The 22536-nt window shown below is 43.9% G+C and overlaps 2 protein-coding genes across 2 annotated transcripts; both read left to right on the top strand.

Annotated features, from left to right (window-relative positions):
• The first annotated feature begins 1939 nt into the window (after window positions 1–1939).
• LOC132831525 (ferritin, middle subunit-like) lies at window positions 1940–12704 on the top strand. The gene is made up of 4 exons (XM_060849720.1): window positions 1940–2053; window positions 11371–11517; window positions 11853–11978; window positions 12549–12704. The coding sequence occupies exons 1-4, from the start codon at window positions 1952–1954 to the stop codon at window positions 12702–12704; spliced, it is 531 nt and encodes a 176-aa protein (XP_060705703.1). The 5' UTR covers window positions 1940–1951.
• A 5567-nt stretch (window positions 12705–18271) lies between these two features.
• Window positions 18272–21703, top strand: LOC132831458 (ferritin, middle subunit-like). Its single transcript, XM_060849614.1, has 4 exons — window positions 18272–18373; window positions 20386–20532; window positions 20790–20915; window positions 21548–21703. The coding sequence occupies exons 1-4, from the start codon at window positions 18272–18274 to the stop codon at window positions 21701–21703; spliced, it is 531 nt and encodes a 176-aa protein (XP_060705597.1).
• The last annotated feature ends 833 nt before the right edge of the window (window positions 21704–22536 follow it).

Here is a 22536-nt window from a genome sequence, read left to right as displayed (position 1 = left end):
CAACCATGTGAACAGCTTCCTGTTCAGGCCCACTCCATCCCCTTAACCCTGCATTTCCCATGGCTGATCCACAGAACCTGCACAGGGAGGAAACCCACACAGATATGGGGAGAACATGCAAACTCCACACAGTCACCCAAGGCTGGAATCAAACCCAGGCCCCTGGTGCTGTGAGACAGCAGTGCTAACCACCGTGCCACCCTAAAGGAACATGCTGTTGTACACCATTAGAGTCAGAGTCTTACATTCCTTTCAGCCCAACCTGTCCATGCTGCCTGGGTTTCCAAAACTGAACTAGACACACTTGCCTGCATACAGCCCATATTCCTGTAAAACCTTCCTATTCATGTATCTCTCCAAACGTCTTTGAAATGCTGTATTTGTACCCACCTCCTCCACTTCCTCTGGCAGCTCATTCCATGTACGCAGCACCCTCCCTCTGAAAAAGTTGCTACTCAGGTCCCCTTTTAAATCTTTCACCTCTTGCCTTAAACCTATCCCCTCTAGTGTTGAAGTCACTAAGGCCATGTTGTGGAGGAGCAGGTGTTGGACTGGGGTGGACAAAGTTAAAAATCACACCACACCAGGTTATAGTCCAACAGGTTTATTTGGAAGCACTAGCTTTCGGTGCGCTGCTCCTTCATCAAGTAGTTGTGGAACAGGATCAAAAGACACAATTTATAGCAAGAGATTATAGTGTCATGCAACTGAAATGCTATATTGAACAAACCTAGATTGCTGTTAGGTCTTAGGTTGCAGGTTTTGGTTCATTAATATGTAAATCCCAGAACTACTTTTAAGTTACCTTCTTGACTTAACTTAAGGTTTTATTAAAAAAGGTGACATCTCAGCTCAGACAATGCATTAAAGGTATGAGGTTAGAGTCTGTCTGTATCCCAATCTTGAGTCAGACTGGTTCTATTTTCAAAGTTGGAATTTAAAAAATATTACATGGATTGATTGCCTGCATTGACTGCCTGCAGGTTTTTGAGCAAAATAGAATGTATCTGCAAATGCAAATTCACTCCAAAGACTTGTATGTTTGTGTGCATACATGAGACAGAGAGAGAGTATGAGTGTGCGCATGGGAGAGTGCGTGTTTGCATGTGTGCATGCTTGGTAAAGTGTGTGTGGGTGTGATGGAGTGTAACCCTGTGAGAGGGTATGTGAGTGTGGGGTGTATGTGTGTGTGTGTATGAGAGAGGCTGTGTGTATGCGAAAGGGTCTGCGTGAGTGAGTGTGTTTGTGAGAGAGTGTATAGTGTAGTTGGGTCACCTGTAGTGTGACATGAAGCCAAGGTCCTAGTTAAGGCCATCCTCATGGGTTCAGAACTTGGCTATCAGCCTTTGCTCAGCCACTCTGCGTTGCTGTGTAGCCTGAAGTCCGCCTTGGAGGCTGGTCACTTGAATATCCGAGGCCGAATGTCCGTGGCCACTGAATGTTCCTTGGACTGGGAGGGAACACCCCTGTTTGCTGACTGTTGCGCGGTGTCTATTCATCATTGTCGTAGCATCTGCTTGGTCTTGTCAGTGTACCATGAAGGCTTCCCTCCCATGTCTTAACTCACAACCTCAGATACAATAGTGAAGTTTTAGAATATGTTTTAGTGTCATTTTCAGGTAGATATACTTACAGAATTTGCACTTGTGCAGGTGGTTAAAGGTCAATCAGCAATTCCATCACCGACCAGTTATCAATTCTGATTGGCTGCTGGATCCAATTCCCATCCTGCGCTGATTGGACATGGCAGCTGATCAACTGATTAACAAGAGTGATTGGCTATCACTGATTAGGTCATTTCCTGTTTAATAAAACTAAGAGTCTGCACCTTGGGTATAAATAAAAATTCAAAGGTAGTACTGTTCTAGATATTGTTGGTGTTTGTCCTAAGTTTATGGTTGGGCTTTGAATTGGTTTGAGGAGGAAAGTAGCATTGTTTTCATCAAAAAAAATGGCCTCCCAAATTTGTCAAAACTATCACCAGGATTGTGAAGCTGCTATCAACAAACAGATTAACCTGGAGCTCACTGCCTCCTATCTCTATCAGTCTTTGGTAAGTGTTGTCTCAGTGGGGATTAATATTAAAACTATTATGTGAATTAAACTGTTTTCCTTGTTTCTAATTAACTTGATACTCTTGACTTTTGTTGCTTTTACTGAAAGAGTCAAGATAAATGTTATTGTAACAATGGAATATGTGTCTGTGATGTAAAATAACTGATGTCCCAGTTGGTCTTCAAGTGATGTATGGTGGGTGAAGTGTTCTTGGGGTTACTTTACAATCTTATTGGGTTGTGACTGACTAGTAACTGTCATTTCCTACCCCACCCCTGCCTCGAAGTTTGTGAAAACTGGATACTCTTAGGGTGGCATGGTGGTTCAGTGGTTAGCACTGCTACCTCACTGTCAGGGCCCTGGATTTAATTTGGGCAAATGTGTAAACTCCACACAGACTCTCCTCTTTCTTTCTGCCTGCAGTCCAAAGATGTGTTGGTTAGGTAGATTGGGTAGTCTAGTATGTCATAGTTCTAGTCATGTGCAGGATAGGTCTGCTTGCCATGTAAAATGCAAGTTATATACATAAGGTAATGGTGTGGATCTGGGTGGGATGCTCTTTGGGAGGGTTGGTGTTGACTTGATGGGCTAAATGACCTTTCCCATGGTGATTCTGATTCTCCTTTTAGATAGCTGGGCCAACCATATTGTGGGAATTGATGTACCAATGGTTAATCATCCTCTGTTTGGCTACTTTTAAATCTCTTGCTAGCATTGGTTTTTTTTTGTGGTCATCCTAAACAAACATACTAACTTTGAGACTGCAATAGGGATTATGGCTGTGTTTTATCAATGATATTTTGGCTTGAGTAGAAGTATTGAAGTGAATGCTAGTCATATCCTGGCCTGAAAGTGCCAGAAGACTGAAGATTGACACCAGATTAGCCACTATTTAAGAAAGGTGGCAGGGACAAGCCAGAGAACTATAGACAGGTGAGTTTGACATCAGTGGTGGGCAAGTTGTTGAAGGGAATCCTGAGGGACAAGATGTACATGTATTTGGAAAGGACTGATTAGGGATAGTCAACATGGCTTTGTGCATGGGAAATCAAGTCTCTCAAATTTGATTGAGTTTTTTTGAAGAAGTAACAAAGAGGATTAATGAGGGCAGAGCAGTAGGTGTGATCTATATGGACTTCAGTAAGGCGTTTGACAAGGTTCCCCCATAGGAGAGTGGTTAGCAAGGTTAGATCTCATGGAATACAGGGAGAACTAGCCATTTGGATACAGAACTGGCTCAAAGGTAGAAGACAGAGGGTGGTGATGGAGGGTTGTTTTTCAGACTGGAGGCCTGTGACCAGTGGAGTGCCACCAGGATCAGTGCTGGGTCTATTACTTTTTATCATTTATATAAATGATTTGGATGTGAGCATAAGAGGTATAGTTTAAGTTTGCAGATGACACCAAAATTGGAGGTGTAGTGGACAGTAGAGAAGGTTCCCCAGATTAGAACAGGATCTTGACCAGATGGGCCAATGGGCTGAGAAGTGGCAGATGGAGTTTAATTTAGATAAATTGAGGTATTGCATTTTGGAAAAGCAAATCTTAGCAGGACTTATACACTTAAAGGTAAGGTCCTAGTGAGTATTGCTGAACAAAGGAACCTTGGAGTGCAGGTTCATAGCTCCATTAAAGTGGAGTTACAGGTAGATATGATCATGAAGGTGTTTGTTAGGCTTTTCTTTAATGGTCATAGTATTGAGTACAGGAGTTGGGAGGTCATGTTGCAGCTGTACAGGACCTTGGTCAGGCCACTTTTGGCATATTATATGCAATTCCAGTCTCCTCCTATTGCAAAGATGTTGTGAGACGTGAAAAGGTTCAGAAAAGATTTACAAGGATATTGCCAGGGTTGGAGGATTTGAGCTATAGGGAGAGGCTGAACAGGCTAGGGTTGTATTCCCTGGTGCATCGGAGGCTGAGGGGTGACCTGATAGAGGTTTACAAAATCATGAGGGGCATGGAAAGGGTAAATAGACAAGGTCTTTTCCCTGAGGTGGAGGAGTCCAGAACTAGAGGGCATAGGTTGAGGGTGAAAGGGGAAAGATATAAAAGGGACTGAAGTGGCAACCTTTTCATGCAGACGGTGGTATGCATATGGAATGAGCTGCCAGGGGAAGTGGTACAATTGCAACATTTAAAAGGCATCTGGAGGGGTATATGAATAGGAAGGGTTTGGAGGGATATGGGCCGGGAGCTGGCAGGTGGGACTAGATGAGGTTGGGATATCTGGTCAGCATGGACAGTTTGGACCGAAGGGTCTGTTTCCATGTTGCACATCTCTGACTGAGTCTAAATGGGACTGGAATATGTGAGGATTTCTGGTCGGTACGGACGAGTTGGACCGAATGGTCTGTTTCCATCTCTGACTGTGTATGATTTGTTCTCTTTTTTTTTAAACCACTCGCAGCTTCAAAAAAGAAAGTCAAGTTCTCTTCAGCTCCAAACCAAAATTGACAGAAAAATACTGAAAAATCAGCAAGGATTCTTCCATGCATCCATAGTGCTCTGCTAATTCACAGGATAGGATTAAGAAAACCAACATTTTTACCCCCCATGTCAATATCCATTGAAATGATTTGTTTACTAGCCCAGTTCAGGGTCAAATATGCCATCCATATGAACGAAGTACTGAAGCCACCTAGACCAAACTGGGTAAGAACTGGCAATACCTTTCACAAAAGGATTTGGTGAACCAGCTGGATTTTTTTTAATACCTGTCAAAGGTTGTGTGATCTAAATTAGATGGTGTTGGGTAAACCTGCCAACGACGTGGAGAAATTTGAACTCATTGGCCCCCGAACATTGGACTGGGAATCTTGTATGAAACATATAAAGGAGAACGCTAGGACTTTGCTATTATTACTCTGACCCTCCCTTCAGATAACTGGAGGATGGAGAACAGATGAGAAGGTTTCTATCTCCCAGCGACACTCCCTGTTCCTCTTCAGACTGAGGGGACCAGTGTTTGGAGTCATTCACAGCCATGTTATAAATGTTGATGTACTTATGATAAAGACATGATGGGGGATTAAAAAACTCCAAGTTGACACTATAAGGTGTTTTTCCCTGACATTGGAAAGCTACAAAAAACAGTCATTCTCTGCCCCCTCATGTGGCTTTCTTCTCACGTGCTCCTGCTCCTCGATGTTCAGTAGGAATTCTTCCATAAGGAGATGTTTGGGTAACGTTAGGTTGGGGAGAAAGTGAGGACTGCAGATGCTGGAGATTAGAGCTGAAAATGTGTTGCTGGAAAAGCGCAGCAGGTCAGGCAGCATCCAAGGAGCAGGAGAATCGAAGTTTCGGGCTTGAGCCCTTCAGGAATGAAGAACGGCTCATTCCTGAAGGGCTCATGCCCGAAACATTGAATCTCCTGCTCCTTGGATGCTGCCTGACCTGCTGCACTTTTACAGCAACACATTTTCAGCTCTAACGTTAGGTTGGGGCCATCTTTTAGGGATAGGGTTAAGTGATGAGGGTCATGTGCTTCTGAGGTAAGTTGTGATGTCACTGTGATTTCCCCTGATCATGTACTCATACTCTGCTGGGAGGTCAGAACCTGAACTTATGGCTCTATGGTCATGGTATCATGTAAGAAATGTTGCTTAAAAGTACCCTAGAAATCTGGCCTGAACTGGTGTGAAGACCCAAGGAACACACATTAGAAGGGTCATTGGACCTGAAGTATTAACTCTGATTTCTCTCCATACATGCTGCCAGTCCTGCTGAGCTTTTCCAGCAATCTCAGGGGTTTTTTTAGATTAGATTCTCTACAGTATGGAAACAGGCCCTTCGGCCCATCAAGTCCACACCGCCCTTCCGAAGACTAACCCAACCAGACCCATTCCCCTACCCTATATTTACCCCTGACTAATGCATCTAACACCACGGGCAATTTAGCATGGCCAATTCACCTAACCTGCATATCTTTGGATTGTGGGAGGAAACCGGAGCGCCCGGAGGAAACCCACGCAGACACTGGGAAGAATGTGCAAACTCCACACAGACAATCACCTGAGGCTGGAATTTAACCCAGGACCCTGGTGCTGTGAAGCAGCAATGCTAACCACTGAGCCCTTTGCTCCACATTAGGACATATCCATCTGTTTATAATCTGGAAACACACCTCTATGTTGGGTTCCACATCCCTCTGTGTATTTAAGATTTAATTTATTGTTGTCACATGTACCGAGATACCGTGAAAGGTGTTGTTTTGTGTTCTACCAGGCAGCTCATACATACAAAGTGCATCAGGGTGGCAGAACAGAGTGCAGAATGTAGTGTTACAGCCCCACAGAGATCAACATAACATTTGAGAGGTCTCTTCAAATGTCTGATAACAGCAGGGAAGCAGCTGATTTTGAATCTGTTCGTACATGTACTTAACCAGATGATTAGGGAGCTAAGGGAAGTATCTTCAGTATCAGACTACATAGCTTTGAAATGAAAATCATAAATCATAATTTGCACCCAGATGGTAAAGTGCACCTACCTGAATTAGACACAGTTTTCCTTCTGTTACCTCTGAGTCCTCTATTAGGGCCTTAACTATTTAAGTTGGTTGTCCTTCTTTATTCAGTGGGTATCTGACGCACCTCTCAATCATTCGGTCACTGGAATACACAGGACAGCCCTCCATGACACAACCCCTTCGCTATTTTTCTGGAACCTTCCCCACACAGAGCTGGAGAAATTCCACTCACCATTTCCCAACAGCAATATCCCAGGAACGCCTGACGTGAAAGAAAAATCCACTTTCATTGATTCTGACCGGAACAGTGTAGGATTACAAATTTTGCCCAAGGCAAAAGGAAACTCAATCTGCCATGCACACATGTAAGCTTATGGAGTGAATTTGTTTTTTGCAGAATGATGCTTTATTTTGCTCTAACTGCATGAATCCATGTAAATCTCTGTAGAACTGTACAGAGGGTTTGTCAGTCTGACGTAGAATTGAGGCACAGACAGAGTTAGCTCAGCCTTTTAAAGGCTAGGTGTTATCTTAAGAATGTAGTTTAAAAGAAATTCTGGGATTTACATCTCAAAGAATAGAAACCAGTACATCCCATTATAAAAGATGAAAGTTTTAGTTGAAGATTGTTTACTGTATTGCAGGTCACAAAGCTGCACCCTTTTCTCTAAAAGCTGTTCCTTTTCTCAAGGATATTGTGTACTTGATTTTTTTGACGGATGGGTCATAAACCACACTGGGCTCTGATCAGTCTGGTTTGGTACAGAGACAAAAAGGATTTTGAGGCCTTTTGTTTATATGTAAACAGATGAGACTTCAGGCCAAAGTGGTCATGTTTTAGAAGTGACCTGTATAATGAAAATGGAGTGGTCAGCTCTTTAGTTGATCAGTGCAGTTCAGAACTAGTTGGGAATTCAACAGTAAGCTATGTGAAAACAGGCTCTCTCTCTAACTCTTTCTGCCCTGCTAATTTCAACCTGTAAGCTTCTTGTTCCTTTTTTTTTCACTGATGGCCTGGAAATAACACTCTAATATTAGAATTAGATTTGATTGCCTAATGTACGCAAGTGCAGAGATACAGGAATACAGTGAAAAGTTTACAATGTGGCCATTTACAGCACCATCTTAGATACAAGGGACACAGGTACAAAACCTGATGTAAAAAGTAGAAAGATAAAATAAAAGTTAAAAGTTCAACATTACAGTTCTTCTCACTATAAAGTAGTAAATAAGAAATAAAGTAAATGTTCCAAATTTCAGTCCTTAAGTCTTCCATTCACTTTATTCTGGTGATGGGAGATTGGCTGGTGAAGCCAGTATTTAGGGGGAACGCTGGACTGTCACCTTGATCTGCACTGGGACGTAGGGAGTTCCAGGATTCCGACTCAGTGACGACGATGGACCTAGTGTGTCATGGGGGTGGGGTCTCACAGGAGAAATCTAGAGGTTGTGTTAGTCACTTGCGTTTGCTTCCTTTGTCTGGATGGAGGATGTAGGTTCGGGAGAGGCTGTCAAAAGAAATATTTACAAGTTGCTGCAGCTCATCCTGTAGAAGGGGCACACTGCAGGTTCCATGGAGTGAGGGCTCTCTTTGAGAACATATGCCAAGTGGTGACACTGACTCAGTGATTAGCATTGCTGCCTCATGGCACCAGGGACCAGGTTCAATGCCATCCTCGAGCGACTGTGCCTGTGTAGAGTTGGCATATTCTCCCTCTGTCTGATGGGTTTCCTCCCACACTCCAAAGGTGTGCCGGTTAGGGTGAATTGGCCAAACTGTCCATAGTATCCCAGAACAGGCAGGCTAGGTGAGTTAGCCATGAGAAATGCAGGCTGATGGGGTAGGTATGGGTGTGATGCTCTTCAGAAGGTCCGTGTGGTCTCAATGGGTGAATGGCCTGCTTCCACACTATAGGGATTGTATGGTTCTAGCTTCAGAAACGAGGCCTTTAACCCCTTCACAGGGTGTGGGTGTCACTGCATTTATTGCCCATGGCTAATTACCCAGAGGACAGTTTTGAGTCAACCACATTCCTGTTGGTCTGGAGTCACATGTAGGCCAGATCAGGTAAGGATGGGATATTTCCTTCCCTAAAGGACATTAGTGAACGAGATGAGTTTTTCCTGCCCATAAACAACGGCTTCACGGTCATAGAATCCCTACAGTGTGGAAATGGGCCCTTCAGCCAAACAAGTTCACACCCACCCTCCAAAGGGAAACCATCCAGACCCACTCCCCCTAACTAATGCATATAACCTACACATCCCTGAACACTACGGGCAATTTAGCATGGCCAATTCACCTGGTCCGCACATCTTTGGACTGTGGAAGGAAACCGGAGCACCCAGAGAAAACCCACACAGACACGGGGAGAATGTGCAAACTTCACAGTCATGAGGCTGGAATTGAACCTGGGACCCTGGTGCAGTGAGGCAACAGTGCTAACCACTGAGCTGCCATGCTGCACACCGCATTATTAGACTCCTAATTCCAGATTTTTATTTTTGTTGAATTCAAATTCCACACTTGCCATGGTCGGATTTGAACCCAGTTCCACTGAACATTGCCTGGGTCACTGTATGAATAATTGAGTGGTAATACCATTCTTGCCATCCCTGGACCTATTATTTTGTCAGTGTTTCAATACTGTCAGCCAGGAGTCAGGAAGAAGAGTCCTCCAAGGAAATAAATTAACTCAGCTCCTCTGGTTTGGTCAAGCTTATCATAACATCTGCTCTCAGCTGACCAAATGCAGTTCTAGTGTTTTTTTTTAATATCCCGAACTGCTACCATACACAACTGAACAGTTTTACCCAACATCAAATCACCTGAGGCAATTGTCATCTCTTAACTACCACCAATAAATCACTGGTGTTTCTGGTTGATCAACTTATGTACACAGCCCATTAAGGACAAGGTTCTGATGAATATTTCATAAGCATTTATAGACACTTACTGAGTTTGCATTTGGCGTGTGAAGATTGTCACAGATTAATGAACAATGACATGAACATTGAGTTGCCATCGAAGGAGACCTTTAACATTCTGATTGGCTCATGAGACCCAAGATCCCATATTGTGCTGACTGGAATCCGATCGGACATGCTAGCTTTTTGCGTGATTAGCAAGAGTGATTGGCATCACTGATGTCATTTCCTGTTTAATAAATTGTGGGCCTGCTCCTAGAGTATAAATCCAATTTCCATGATAGTGGGTTTTTAAGAGAGGGAGTTTGTTATTTAGGAATTGTATTAACAAAATGGCCTCCCAGGTTTGTCAAAACTATCACCAGGATTGTGAAGCTGCTGTTAACAAACAGATTAACATAGAGCTGACTGCCTCCTATCTCTCAGTCTTTGGGAGTCTCTGTGGGGTTAAGACTGACTCTATCCAAAAGATTCAAGCTCCAGTGTTTGTTTGTTTTTGTTCTATGTTCCTACATAGATCCAAGCTGTTTTAGTGACTATGTATTTAATTTAATGATTAAAGTATATTTGATGCTGAAAATAACTGAATCTGGCTGAAGGATGTGGTGATGTTTTGCTGAAGAGTAGTGGGCGGTGTCCACTATCTAAACTCTTCCTGATGGAGTGTAATAAGTCTATTCAGTTGTCAGACTCCCTCCTTTACTCTGAAAGTAAATTCACACCTGTCTGAATATAATGTCCTTTTGTCCCTTAACTACAGGGAAACTTTGATTCCAATGTGATGCTTGTCTGTCTGCAAAGACAATACAGAGCTATTTTAGGACATGTTTGTACTTCAACCTGAATAAAGTCTGTGTCTCATGTTTTTGCACCTGTCCCAGCTTGAAAACAATATATTCACACTTTTTTGGTCATCGCGCTCTTTTTCTAATGTTGGGCAAGGACTAAATATTACTGGTTAGGAGGTGAACTCAGGGTGTTCAGTGCAGGTGTTCAAATGTTAGCAGGACTGTTACACCTTAATGGTAAGGTCCTAAGGAGTGTGTCTCTCCAAAGAAACCTTGGAGTGCAGGTTCATAGCTCCTTGAAAGTGGAGTTGCAGGTAGATAGGATAGTGAAGATGTTTAGTATGCTTTATTAGTCAGGAGTATTGAGTACAGGAGGGGTGGGGGGGGAGGAGTCAGGTCATGATGTGGCTGTACAGGAAATTGGGTAGGCCACCGTTGGAATATTGCATGCAATTCTGGTCTCCTTCCTATTGGAAAAATATTGTGAAACTCGAAAGGGTTCAGAAAAGATTTACAAGGATGTTGCCAGGGTTGGAGGATCTGAGCAACAAGGAGAGGCTGAACAGGCTGCAGCTGTTTTCCCTGGAGCGTCCGAGGTTTACAAAATCATGATGGGCATGGATCAGATAAATACACAGCCTTTTCCCTGGGGTCTGGAAGTCCAGAACTAGAGGGCACAGGTTTAGGGTGAGAGGGGAAAGATGAGACCCAAGGGGCATTTTTTTTCACGCTGAGGCTGGTACGAGTATGGAATGAACTGCTGGGGAAGTGGTGGAGGTGGGTAAAATTGGAACATTTTAAAAGGCATCTGGATGGGTATATGTATAGGAAGGGTTTGGTGGAATACAGGCTGGCAGGTAGGACTAGATTGTGTTGAGATATCTGGTTGGCATGGACAGGTTGAACCGGAGGGTCTGTTTCCATGCTGTACATCTTTGACTATGACTGTAGCTCCTTTCTATCCCTAGAGTTGCTGCATAGTTGTGAAGCTAGCTGAGCTAGTTTGTCCTGAGGAACAACACTGCTCAAGTAAAGACCCTTAATTCTGTCACTGAATCACCCAGAAGTCTGGGATTACTTGGGTCATTGTGTGTGATGTGTTAACAGGATAGAAATTCTTCTTTTCAGATGTCGTACTTTGACCGGGATGATGTTGCCCTGCACCATTTCTCCCGGTTCTTCAAAGCTCAGTCCCAGGAGAAGCAGGAACATGCAGAGAAGCTGCTGAAATTCCAGAATCGGCGTGGAGGCAGAGTCCTCCTCCAGGATGTGAAGGTGGGAATGTTGGGGGGAGTGGCAGCTTGCGTGATGTGGCTTCACGTCAGTGACAGGGTTTTCACATCCTGAAGGGGGTGTGGGAATTCAAGTTCTAGTCGTGTTTTGTCAGTCTGATCTTGGGATCTGCCCCATAGACCAGACTCCAATCCCTTGTGTAGGGGAGATGCATGCGGAGCAGCGAATTCTTTAAATTCCACTCCATGGTAAGGAATATATTGACCTGTCTGACTGTTGTGGCTCCTTTTAATATCACTGACAAATGTGCAAGGTGAAAGCAACCTGGAACAGCTGGTGGTTCTGATCCTTAACTGTCCTTTGTTTCCATGTTTCAGAAGCCAGAGAGGGATGAGTGGGGTAACAGTCTGCAGGCAATGCAGGTTGCCCTGGATCTGGAGAAGAATGTGAACCAGAGTTTGCTGGATCTACACCAACTTGCCACTGCCCAGACTGACCCTCATGTAAGCTTCACCACCTCCTCATTCTCATCACTGCCACACCCTCAGGGCAACACCTCACTGGCCTGATCATCGCAAAGCCACAAACTGACTGTTTAGTAAACTAATGTACTTCTGAATATCCTACACTTCTAGCAAAGCCTTTAAGAATCTTGAGGGAACAACACTAAATCCTCCTTTGGCATTTGGTCAATATCTGGCTGAAACGGAGTTTTCCCTTCCCTGACTAACTGTCCCTCTGTATTCTCCATGTTGTAGATTGGAGAGCCACTCCATGGGGCAAAATTGGTGCAGCAAAGGGAGAGATGCTGGTGATGTACCCTGTGGATCTTGTCAGATGTTTATTCTGTACTTGTCAGCAAACTGTCCAATCACCATGGGATGTTGCTATGCATATTGACCACTGCCTTTGTCTGTGATCCTAATGTGGTGAAACTCCTCCCTCCCCACCCCCAGCAATGGCTTAGTTGTAAACCGCCTGAATGTCGGAGAATGAGCTGCATAGGAGCTGATCACTCCCACATTCTGACTCTTCTCATGTAATATCTGACACTCTCTCTACCTTCCTTCCAGCTGTGTGACTTCCTGGAGACCCACTATTTGGATGAGGAGGTTGAGATCATCAAGCGACTTGGAGACTACATCACCAACCTGAAGCGTCTGGGAGCTCCTGAGAATGGGCTGGGAGAGTATCTGTTTGACAGGCTCTCACTGGAGGACAGCAGCTAGTGGGGCATTGAATACTGTTAGTGTCCCACTTCCTCTTTCTCTGGATAATGTCAAAAGTGGCTATGTTGAATAACTTGAACATAATTAAAGAATAATCTGCCTGTGTCTGATGTTTGTCCTATTACTGATGCAGGTTTTAATGTCCATTGCAGAACTTAGATTCCCTGAAATGTATGTTTGCAACCGTTCCTGCATTCTATGCTTGATCCTTATTTATCAAGGCAGATCTGGAACACATGGTAAATAATTGGTTTGGAGCCAACGTCAACTGGGCTTCACACCAACTGTTCTGAATTGGGCACACAACTCCATTAGAATAAAATCTTCCTTTTCCACTGTGTGGGAAGGAGGGGCTGGTGCAGATATGATGGCCCAAATGACCAACTCTCCAATCAGCCAGTTCTGATCTAGTAGGTCCTAGAGGAGAAGCAAGCTGATACAATTTAAAGCTCTATTTGTATTGGCTTGGTCTATCTCATGTTCCTTGTCGTAGCTAGAGTATTTGTCATATTATTCCACAAGTACATGTCTCTCTCTTCCTTGCCCACTTTCTGCTTGAAGTAGAAGGAAGGGGGTTCCCTGTACAGTAGCAGGAACTCTACTCTTTATTAGAAAGGAATGGAGAGAGCAAATTGACCAAAACCATCCATCCTCTGTTAGCTCAGGTAGAAGACACTCTCAGCAGTGGGAACTGACCAATTATAAAATTCAACAACCATGCTAATGCTCCTGTGCTGACCTTTGACCCTGCCAGTCCCAGTCTGGTAAAGTTCAATATGCAACATTCTAGAAACAGCGTTCAAGCCATTGCTGAACAGTCCTTGGCCTGTGGGGGAATTACGTGGCAGCAGCTGTCTGCCAATGAGCCACTAGGAGGACAGAGGGGCAGTTAGTGTGAGCTTGGACAGTAACTATGTCACAAGCCTGAGGCGAGAGTTTCATAAATTCCCCCAAATGGAACAGGGGTTGGAGCTTTGCTGCTATAGCCCCAGTCTGACTGAACTAGCCCTTCCCTTGTTTTCTTTCAAGCCCCACTCCCCTCCCATTAGAGACGATGTTGTCTCAATATGTACATCAGCACAGAGCAATTGGGCTGAATGACCAGCTTCTGTGCTATTCATTTGATGTGCACCTGCCAGAAAATATCTCCTCAGGAGCACTCAGTAGAACATTACAGTGCAGTACAGACCATTTGGCCCTCAATGTTGCACTGACCTGTGGAACTATTGTGAAGCCCATCTAACCTACACTATTCCATTTTTATCCATATGTTCATCCAATGACCATTTAAACGCCCTTAAAGTTGGTGAGTCTACTACTGTTGCAGCAGTGCATTCCACGCCCCCTATTACTGAGTTTATACAAAAAGCTATCTCTGATATCTGACTGATACCCATCACCTCTCAATTTAAAGCTATGTCCCCTCATGTTGGCCATCACCATCTGAGGGAAAAAGGCTCTCACTGTCCGCCCTATCTAATCCTCTGATTTCCTTTGTATGACTCAATGATGTCAATCCCCTCTCTCTCTCACACTCTCAAACGGCCTCAAGTCCCTCAGCCTTTTTTCATAAGACCTTCCCTTCATACCAGGCAACATCTTAGTAAATTTTCTCTGAACCCTTTCCAAAGTTTCCATGTTTTTTCCTATAATGTGGTGACAGGAACTATACATAATGCTCCAAGTGCGGCTGCGCCAGAGTTTTGTACAATTGAAACATGACCTCCTGGCTTCGAAACTCAATCCCACAACCAATTAAAGCTAACACACTGTATGCCGCCTTAACGTGGGTGGCAACTTTCAGGGATCAATGTACCTGGACACCGAGATCTCCCTGCTCCTCTGCAATACCGAGAATCTTACCATGAGCCCAGTACTCTTTATTCCTGTTGCTCCTTCCAAAGTGAATCAGCAAACACTTTTCCACATTAAACTCCACTTGCCACCTCTCAGCCCAGCTCTGCAGCTTATCTATGTCCCTCTGTAACCTGCAACATCTTTCTGCACTATCCACAACTGCAATTTTGCTAACCCATCCTGCTATGCCTTCATCCAGGTTATTTCCAAAAATGACAAACAGCAGAGGCCTTGGAACAGATTCTTGTGGTAAAGATTGCTATCCTTAAAATGATGAACCACTCAATATGGATATAATGCAATGGTGAGTGCACCATATGATTCTAGCAACTAGTAAGGCACGGAGATTTGACATCTAAACACATTGGGGCTTGGTTTATAAACTGATCTTCCTGTGTCTCATTGAATCTGCAAGGTGACCACAGGAAGTTCCACAAAGTCGTTATTCATCAGTCACCATTTGGCTAAGTGTTAGCACTGCTGCATTATAGCACCAGGGACCTGGGTTCAAGTCTGGCCTTGTGCTACTTTAGTCAAATGGCCTCCCCGTTTTGTCAAAGCCATCACCAGGATTGTGAAGCTGCTGTTGGCAAGTAGATTAACATGGAGTTCACTGCTTCCTTCTCCATTGGTCTTTGGTAAGTGTTGTCTCTGTGGGGTTAAAAACTGGGTCTTTGCTGGATAGATCAAACTCAAATGTTGGCTTGTTTCTTCATGTGCTACTGTATGGAATGGAACTGAACTGCTAAAATGACAATGAATGTGTATAAAGATATTTTTGTGAATAAAGTTTGTTTTTATATCAATAAAAACTGAATATACTGATCTGAAGAAAACGATGTCTTGCTGAGGTGCAGTGGGGAGAGACTATTATCTAATATCTTTGCTGGAGTGTTTTGGGTCTGTTCAGTTTTCAGACTCCCTTGATGCCTCAGTGAAGATAGGTACACCTCTGCATCAGTAGACAATGCCTTTTTTTTCAACTCTTTGATTCCAATGTGATCATTTACTCTGCAAAGACTACATAGTTATTTTTGGATCTTTTGTATGTACTTTATTCAATTTAAAGTCATGTCGCTGACATCCCTTCTGCCCCCATTTCTACATTAATGTTACATGGTTTTTCCAGCTGTCTCTTTACATTCATTAGCAATAGAACACTATTCCAACTTTGATTTTGGAATATCAGTCCATGTATGTTACCAGCTAGTGGGCTAATTAGATGCTCAATGATGTATTGGGCAAAGGTGTTCATGGGTTAGGTTTTTTTCTTGGGATGTGGCAGTCATCTCTTTTCTATCCCTGGGCTTGCTGCATATAGATTTGTGAAGCTAGTTGAGTTGGTTAGGCAAACTGAGGACTGCAGATGCTGGAAATCCAGTGGCCCTAATGGATAAGGCACTGGCCTCCTAAGGCAGGCATTGTGGGTTCAAGTCCCATCTGAAATGTCTGACCCTTCATGGTTTGTCCTTGACTTTTGTTACTGTGTCCAAGATGATGAGAGGTGTAGATAGAGTGGATATCTAGTTGAGTTTGTTGTCTGGGAAATTAAATCACTTGGAGGCTGGAGTAAAGACATTTGATTGAATCACCACACCTATTATACTATAGAATGAGGATATTTGGATTACTGTGTGTGATGTGTTCAATGGAATCTAAATTGTTCCCTTTTTCAGATGTCGTACTTTGACCGGGATGATGTTGCCCTGCACCATTTCTCCCAGTTCTTCAAAGCTCAGTCCCAGAAAAAGCAGGAACATGCAGAGAAGCTGCTGAAATTCCAGAATCAGTGTAGAGGCAGAGTCCTCCTCCAGTTGGGATGTTGGGGAGGGGAGGGGAATGGCTGCTCTCATGATGTGGTTTCAAGTCAGTGACAGGATTTTCACTTCCTGAAGCACCAGGTATGCAAATTGACTTTTCGGACCTGTTTCCAGATCTGTTTCTCCTGTCTGATCTCTCCGGATCAGCTCTGTGGACAGAGGAGTCTCAAATGTGCTATGCAGGGGCTGAATTATACAGGAGGTGCATTGAATCCCACAGACTCACGCCACAGTAAAGAATATACTGGCCTGTCTCTGACTATCATGTGCCTTAACATTGAGTACAAATGTACAAGGTGACAGCAGTCTCCCAATAACTGATCACTGATCTGTTCAGATCCTTAACTGTCCTTTGTTTCCATGTTTCAGAAGCCAGAGAGGGATGAGTGGGGTAACGTTCTGCAGGCAATACAGTTTGCCCTGGATCTGGAGAAGAATGTGAACCAGAGTTTGCTGGATCTACACCAATGCACATTCTGCGTGGGTTTCCTCCGGGTGCTCCTGTTTCCTCCCACAGTCCAAAGATGTGCGGGTTAGGTGAATTGGCCATGCTAAATTGCCCATAGTGTTAGGTGCATTCGTTAGAGGGAAATGGGTCTGAGTGGGTTACTCTTCAGAGTGTTGGTGTGGACCTGTTGGGCTGAAGGGCCTGTTTCCACACTAGGGAATCTAATCAAAAACTCACCACTGCCCAGACTGACCCTCATGTAAGCTTCACCACCTCCTAATTCTCATCACTGCCACACCCTCAGGGCAACACCTCACTGGCCTGATCATTGCAAAGACCCACAGACCAATTAGGGAACCACTGCAGTTTTGTCCTGAATAACTACATTCCAGTATTGCTGTAAATAAGGATATTAAATGAGCAATATGAAATGCTGTTTGATATTGCAAACTAAACTAGTATTTCATTGACAGTAGCTGTGCCTCCATAGTGAGTAGTCTCACATGAGCTCATGATATAGACTCAGGTCTGCTCCAGGCCCCCTGCACTGACTGTAGTGAGAGATGTACTACAGTGAACTGCTGAAGGTGTCTGTCCATGTCTCAGCTGCACGGGAAGGCGTTCCTGTCACTTTGAGAGGAGGGGTAATGCCCTCTGGAACCTGACCAATATTGTATCCTGCATTTGATGGCCACATCTCATCTGCTCACTGTGCTTCCTAACTGCTTCATTTCCATTCGCACTACCATCTCAGTGGGTAAAAACAAGGACTGCAGATGCTGGAAACCCGAGTCTGGATTAAAGTGGTGCTGGAAAAGCACAGCAGGTCAGGCAGCATTTGAGGAGCAGGAAAATCAGAGTGCTGCCTGACCTGCTGTGCTTTTCCAGCACCATTCTAATCCATTACCATCTCCGTGCCTACAGTCCAAATGATTCCTTGCATAACACCACAATGTACTTCCAGGTCTGTCTCTTTACTGTCCCTCCCAGTAAGCTCTTTTAGCACGTTGTGATACAAACTGGGAGAAACATCAAATGTTATGGCTTACTTTTGACAGGAGACTGAAAACAACAACATGAATAGAGACCAAACTGGATAGAAATTGCTACCCACCCCACCCCCATTCTGACTCCTCTTGAAGTATTTTACACTCTCTGTCTACCTTCCAGCTGTGTGACTTCCTGGAGATCCACTATTTGGATGGGGAGGTTGAGATCATCAAGCGACTTGGGGACTACATCCTGTGCTGACTGAAACTTGATTGGACATGGCAGCTGATCGATTGATTAACAAGAGTGATTGGTCACCACTGATTATGTCATTGAGCTGCTGCTCAACTCCTGAGGTATAAGTTCAAATCTGATGGAGGGGAGTAGGTGTATGTAGTTGGTGTTGGCTTTTGGTGAGTTTTTCTTTGGAGGAAAGCATTTGCTTTGGTGAAATGGCCTCTCAGGTTTGTCAAAACTATCACCAGGATTGTGAAGCTGCTGTCAACAAACAGATTAACCTGGAGCTCACTGCCTCCTATCTCTATCAGTCTTTGGTGAGTGTTGCTTCTGGGTTTCAAGTGATATCTGCTAAGAAACATTTTATGTTTTTGTAAGTGGGAATGAACTAAGTTGTGATGTTAATGGTCAGATATTGGAGACTGAATGTATTTTTATTTTGTACTGTCCTACTTTTGAAGTTTGTTCTTTTTGTCCAAACTTGACAGTCTGTTACTGCTTCTGGTAGTACTAACCACTTGCTAAACTTAGCTAACTGTATGGTAATATTACATAAGTAGTGGGATAGGATGTGGGTGCGTAAATGGGTCATTAAAAGTAATGGATGGAACACAGTGTCAAGATGTCTCTTAAAACACACTCTGGGTGTGACAGTCCTGGGGTGTTGGTGCTTGGGACGATCACCAGAGTATCTCTGGGGTGGGGTGGTAGCTCTGCCACACTTGGGTTTGATTCCAGCTTTGTATAATTGTCTATCACATGTCCCTGAACTCTGGGCAATTTTGCAGAGCCAATCCATCTGATCTCTACATCTTTGGATTGTGGGAGGAAACTGGAGCAAACCCCTGCAGATGTGAGGAGAATGTGCAAACTCCAAAATACAGTTGCTAGAGGCTGGAACTGAACCTGGGTCCCCGGTGCTGAGGCAGCACTGCTAACCACTGAGCTACTGCAATCCAAAGATGTGCAGGTTAGGTGGATTGTCCATAGTGTTCAAGGATATGTAGATGAGGTGCATTAGATTCCCTACTGTGTTTGAAACAGGCCCTTCAGCCCAACCAGGAGAAAGTGAGGACTGCAGATGCTGGAGTCCAACCAATCCATGCTGACCCTCTGGAGAGCAACCCACCCAGACCCATTTCCCTCTGACTAATGTACCTCGCACTATGGGCAATTTAGCACGGCCAATTCACCTAACCTGCATATCTTTTGGACTGTGGGAGGAAACTGGAGCACCCAGAAGAACTCTCTCTCAGACTGTGCAAACTCCTCAGTCACCTGAGGCTGGATTCGAACCCAGAACCCTGGTGCTGTGAGGCAGCAGTGCTAACCACTGAGCCACCAAGTGTAAATGTAGATTATTAAAATCAGGGATTGGGTTTGGGTGGGATACTCTTCAGAAGGTAAATGTGGACTTGTTGGAACAGGCCATTTGGCCCAACATCAGGGATTCTGTAGTAGGACTTTATGGTTGAATGAGAGTAGGGCTCTCCATGTTGAAGGAATGGGGACACCTACTGGACAGATTAAAGGCAGCAGCTATCATTAGTTCCCCAGTTGGGTTACAGCTGCTTATCACTTCCTATCATTTGTTTATCAAGATGATATCCACTTTTTAATGAAGCATTTGTTGCCTGGTCAATACTTTAAAAATTTAGTCATTTAAAAATTGCTATTGAAGGAATCTTGTATTTCCCTCCCTTGCTACCAGGACATTCAGATTTGTTAACATGGCCCTATTCCTTTAGAAATGTCCTTAATTCCAACATTCTCAGGATCTATGAAGTTCCTGGCTTGGCTTCATTCCCAATGTGTTGTGTATTGACTCTTATCTCTCTGTCACTATTAGACGCTGCATGTTTCTTTGTGCTCAAAAGAATTTGACCTTGACTGAATATTTTGTTTGCATAACGTAGATTTCCTGATACTCTGCCAAAATGTTGGACTTTCCCAATTGGAACACACGACCTTGGGTTATGACTCACCCAGGAGAAAGTGAGGACTGCAGATGCTGAAGATCAGAGCTGACAAATGTGTGGCCGGAAAAACGCAACAGGTCAGGTAGCATCCAAGGAGCAGGAGAATCAATGTTTCAGGCATAAGCCGAAGAAGATTCCTAAAGAAGGGCTTGTGCCTGAAACATTGATTCTCCTGCTCCTTGGATGCTACCTGACCTGTTTTTCTTTTTTCCCAGCAACACATTTCAGTTATGACATCTCCAATCTATTGGAGAGAAGTGAGATGCAGCTGGAAAAGACTAGTTTATACTTCTGCCAACTAGAATTGGGGCCAGTGATGTATTAATAGGATGTAAATGGTTCTCTTTCAGATGTCGTACTTTGACAGGGATGATGTTGCCCTGCACCATTTCTCCCAGTTCTTCAAAGCTCAGTCCCAGGAGAAGCAGGAACATGCAGAGAAGCTGCTGAAATTCCAGAATCAGCGTGGAGGCAGAGTCCTCCTCCAGGATGTGAAGGTGGGAATTGGCTGATGTGGGTTCATATCAGTGACAGGGTTTTTGCATCCTGCAGTGGAGTTCTGCCTATCTGACTTCTGTATTGGCCAGTACAGTAGTATCTGGTTTGTCTGATGTACATGGGACCCCTAGTGTGTTCTATCCCACAGTATCAACAATGAGATGTCAGATTTGAGTGAAAGTATAAATAGACAAGATGATGGCAGTCTTCCAATAGTTGATAACTGATCTGTCATTTTATTGCTTCCATGTTTCAGAAGCCAGAGAGGGATGAGTGGGGTAACGGTCTGCAGGCAATGCAGGCTGCCCTGGATCTGGAGAAGAATGTGAACCAGAGCTTGCTGGATCTACACCAACTCGCCACTGCCCAGACTGACCCTCATGTAAGCTTCACCACCCCCTCATTCTCATCACTACTAGACAATTGTTAATTTTCAAAGTCAAATATTATACAACATGTAGGTATGATCTGTTTCAAGTATTCTGGCAATTACTTGAATAGGGACTCCTGATACCAACTTTGACTCCATAAGCACTTTTCTTAAAGCTACAGATTCCAATCCGTCTCCCAAATTGATGCATGAAGCTGACCATGCAGCACTGCCTCAGTACTATCAAACTTGGGTGCCATCTTTCTTGTGCAGTGTTAAAGCTTAAGGCCCTGTCTTGTTGGTGGAGCAGCCTATACCCATTCTCCTGTCAGCCAGGATTATACACTTAGAATTGGTTTCCCCCCCCCCCCCCCCCCCCCCTTGGGAGCTTGCTGCACCCTTTTGAACTTTCTACATGACAAATGACCACATTTCAAAATTTCATGGCTCAGGTCTTGCAATATATTATAAATATGAAGATCTTAAATGCTTTTTTTAAATGTGTCTTTTTGGAATGTTTCTTCAAATTTGAAGATCCTGTCAAGGAGTGACCATCTAAAGAAGTATGAGTGAAATTTCTTGTAGAGAAAACAAATCTCCATATTCTAGCTCCTTTGTAATATGACTGCCTTCCTTCCTTCCAGCTGTGTGACTTCCTGGAGACCCACTATTTGGATGAGGAGGTTGAGATCATCAAGCGACTTGGGGACTACATCACCAACCTGAAGCGTCTGGGAGCTCCTGAGAATGGGCTGGGAGAGTACCTGTTTGACAGGCTCTCCCTGGAGGACAGCAGTTAGTGGGACCTCTGACTGCAGTCTTTGCCTGTTTTGTATCCAACTCTCATTGGAAGAATTCTTCCAAAGGCTTGTAGTGAAGTGATTTGGAAATAAAAATTGATCTCTCCCACTCTGTTCTGATCACTGGCTTTAACTTTTTTTCAATTTGCATTTTGCAAGTGTTTGGAATTTGTTCCAGAATAATCTCTGGCTTTGTCCAAATTCCAGTAGTGATTTTTCACTGGATCTTTCTCTCCTGATATCTTTCAAAAGGCTAACAATTTTGGGTTTTGTGCTTTTATTCCCTTCCTGGGAGTCAGTGTAGCTTTCCCATGAGCATGGTAGGTCTAAGATATTGCAGTTTTAATCACATTCACCTCAGTGAATGGGAGTCAGCTGCCAAAAACTGAGCCTGAATTTCGTGTTCCATGACAATGACTTCTTAATGAGGAAATAGAGGTCATCACACATTCAAGCAGATGAGAACTAGGCAGACATACATCAGCTTTCTTTTCAGTAGGGATTGAAAGGAGGTGCTGAGTGGCACCTGAGCTACCACTTGGAGGTCATCTAGGCTTGAGGGAAAACTGTCTTAAAATACAAAGACCCTTTTACTGGCCTGGACTGCATAAGGATGTAGTTGAATTTTGCCAGATGTGTCACCAATTTCAACAAACTGGAAAACCACAGGCAGTAATAAATCCTGCACACTTCAATACCTAATCCAGCATTTGAGGATTCTTTTGCAAGTGTCTGTTTGAGGTAGGGAACCTACACAATCAAAAAAGCTGGAATAAGGCATTATTAACAATGAACATATTGATGAGGCAGTCCTATTATGCACTCTCACAGCA

Source organism: Hemiscyllium ocellatum, chromosome 33 (genome assembly GCF_020745735.1).
Source record: "Hemiscyllium ocellatum isolate sHemOce1 chromosome 33, sHemOce1.pat.X.cur, whole genome shotgun sequence".
Lineage (NCBI taxonomy): Eukaryota > Metazoa > Chordata > Chondrichthyes > Orectolobiformes > Hemiscylliidae > Hemiscyllium > Hemiscyllium ocellatum.
The sequence above is the reverse complement of the archived record's forward strand: the minus strand, read 5'-3'. Positions and strand labels throughout refer to the sequence as shown.

Excerpts from the sequence above, each read along its gene's own strand:
- LOC132831458 (XM_060849614.1), top strand. The coding sequence starts at position 18,272 with ATGGCCTCTCAGGTTTGTCAAAACTATCACCAGGATTGTGAAGCTGCT. Across the intron at positions 20,533-20,789 it reads TCCTCCTCCAGGATGTGAAG|AAGCCAGAGAGGGATGAGTG; the intron begins GTGGGAATTGGC and ends TCCATGTTTCAG. Across the intron at positions 20,916-21,547 it reads CTGCCCAGACTGACCCTCAT|CTGTGTGACTTCCTGGAGAC; the intron begins GTAAGCTTCACC and ends CCTTCCTTCCAG.
- LOC132831525 (XM_060849720.1), top strand. The coding sequence starts at position 1,952 with ATGGCCTCCCAAATTTGTCAAAACTATCACCAGGATTGTGAAGCTGCT. Across the intron at positions 2,054-11,370 it reads CCTATCTCTATCAGTCTTTG|ATGTCGTACTTTGACCGGGA; the intron begins GTAAGTGTTGTC and ends TCTTCTTTTCAG. Across the intron at positions 11,979-12,548 it reads CTGCCCAGACTGACCCTCAT|CTGTGTGACTTCCTGGAGAC; the intron begins GTAAGCTTCACC and ends CCTTCCTTCCAG.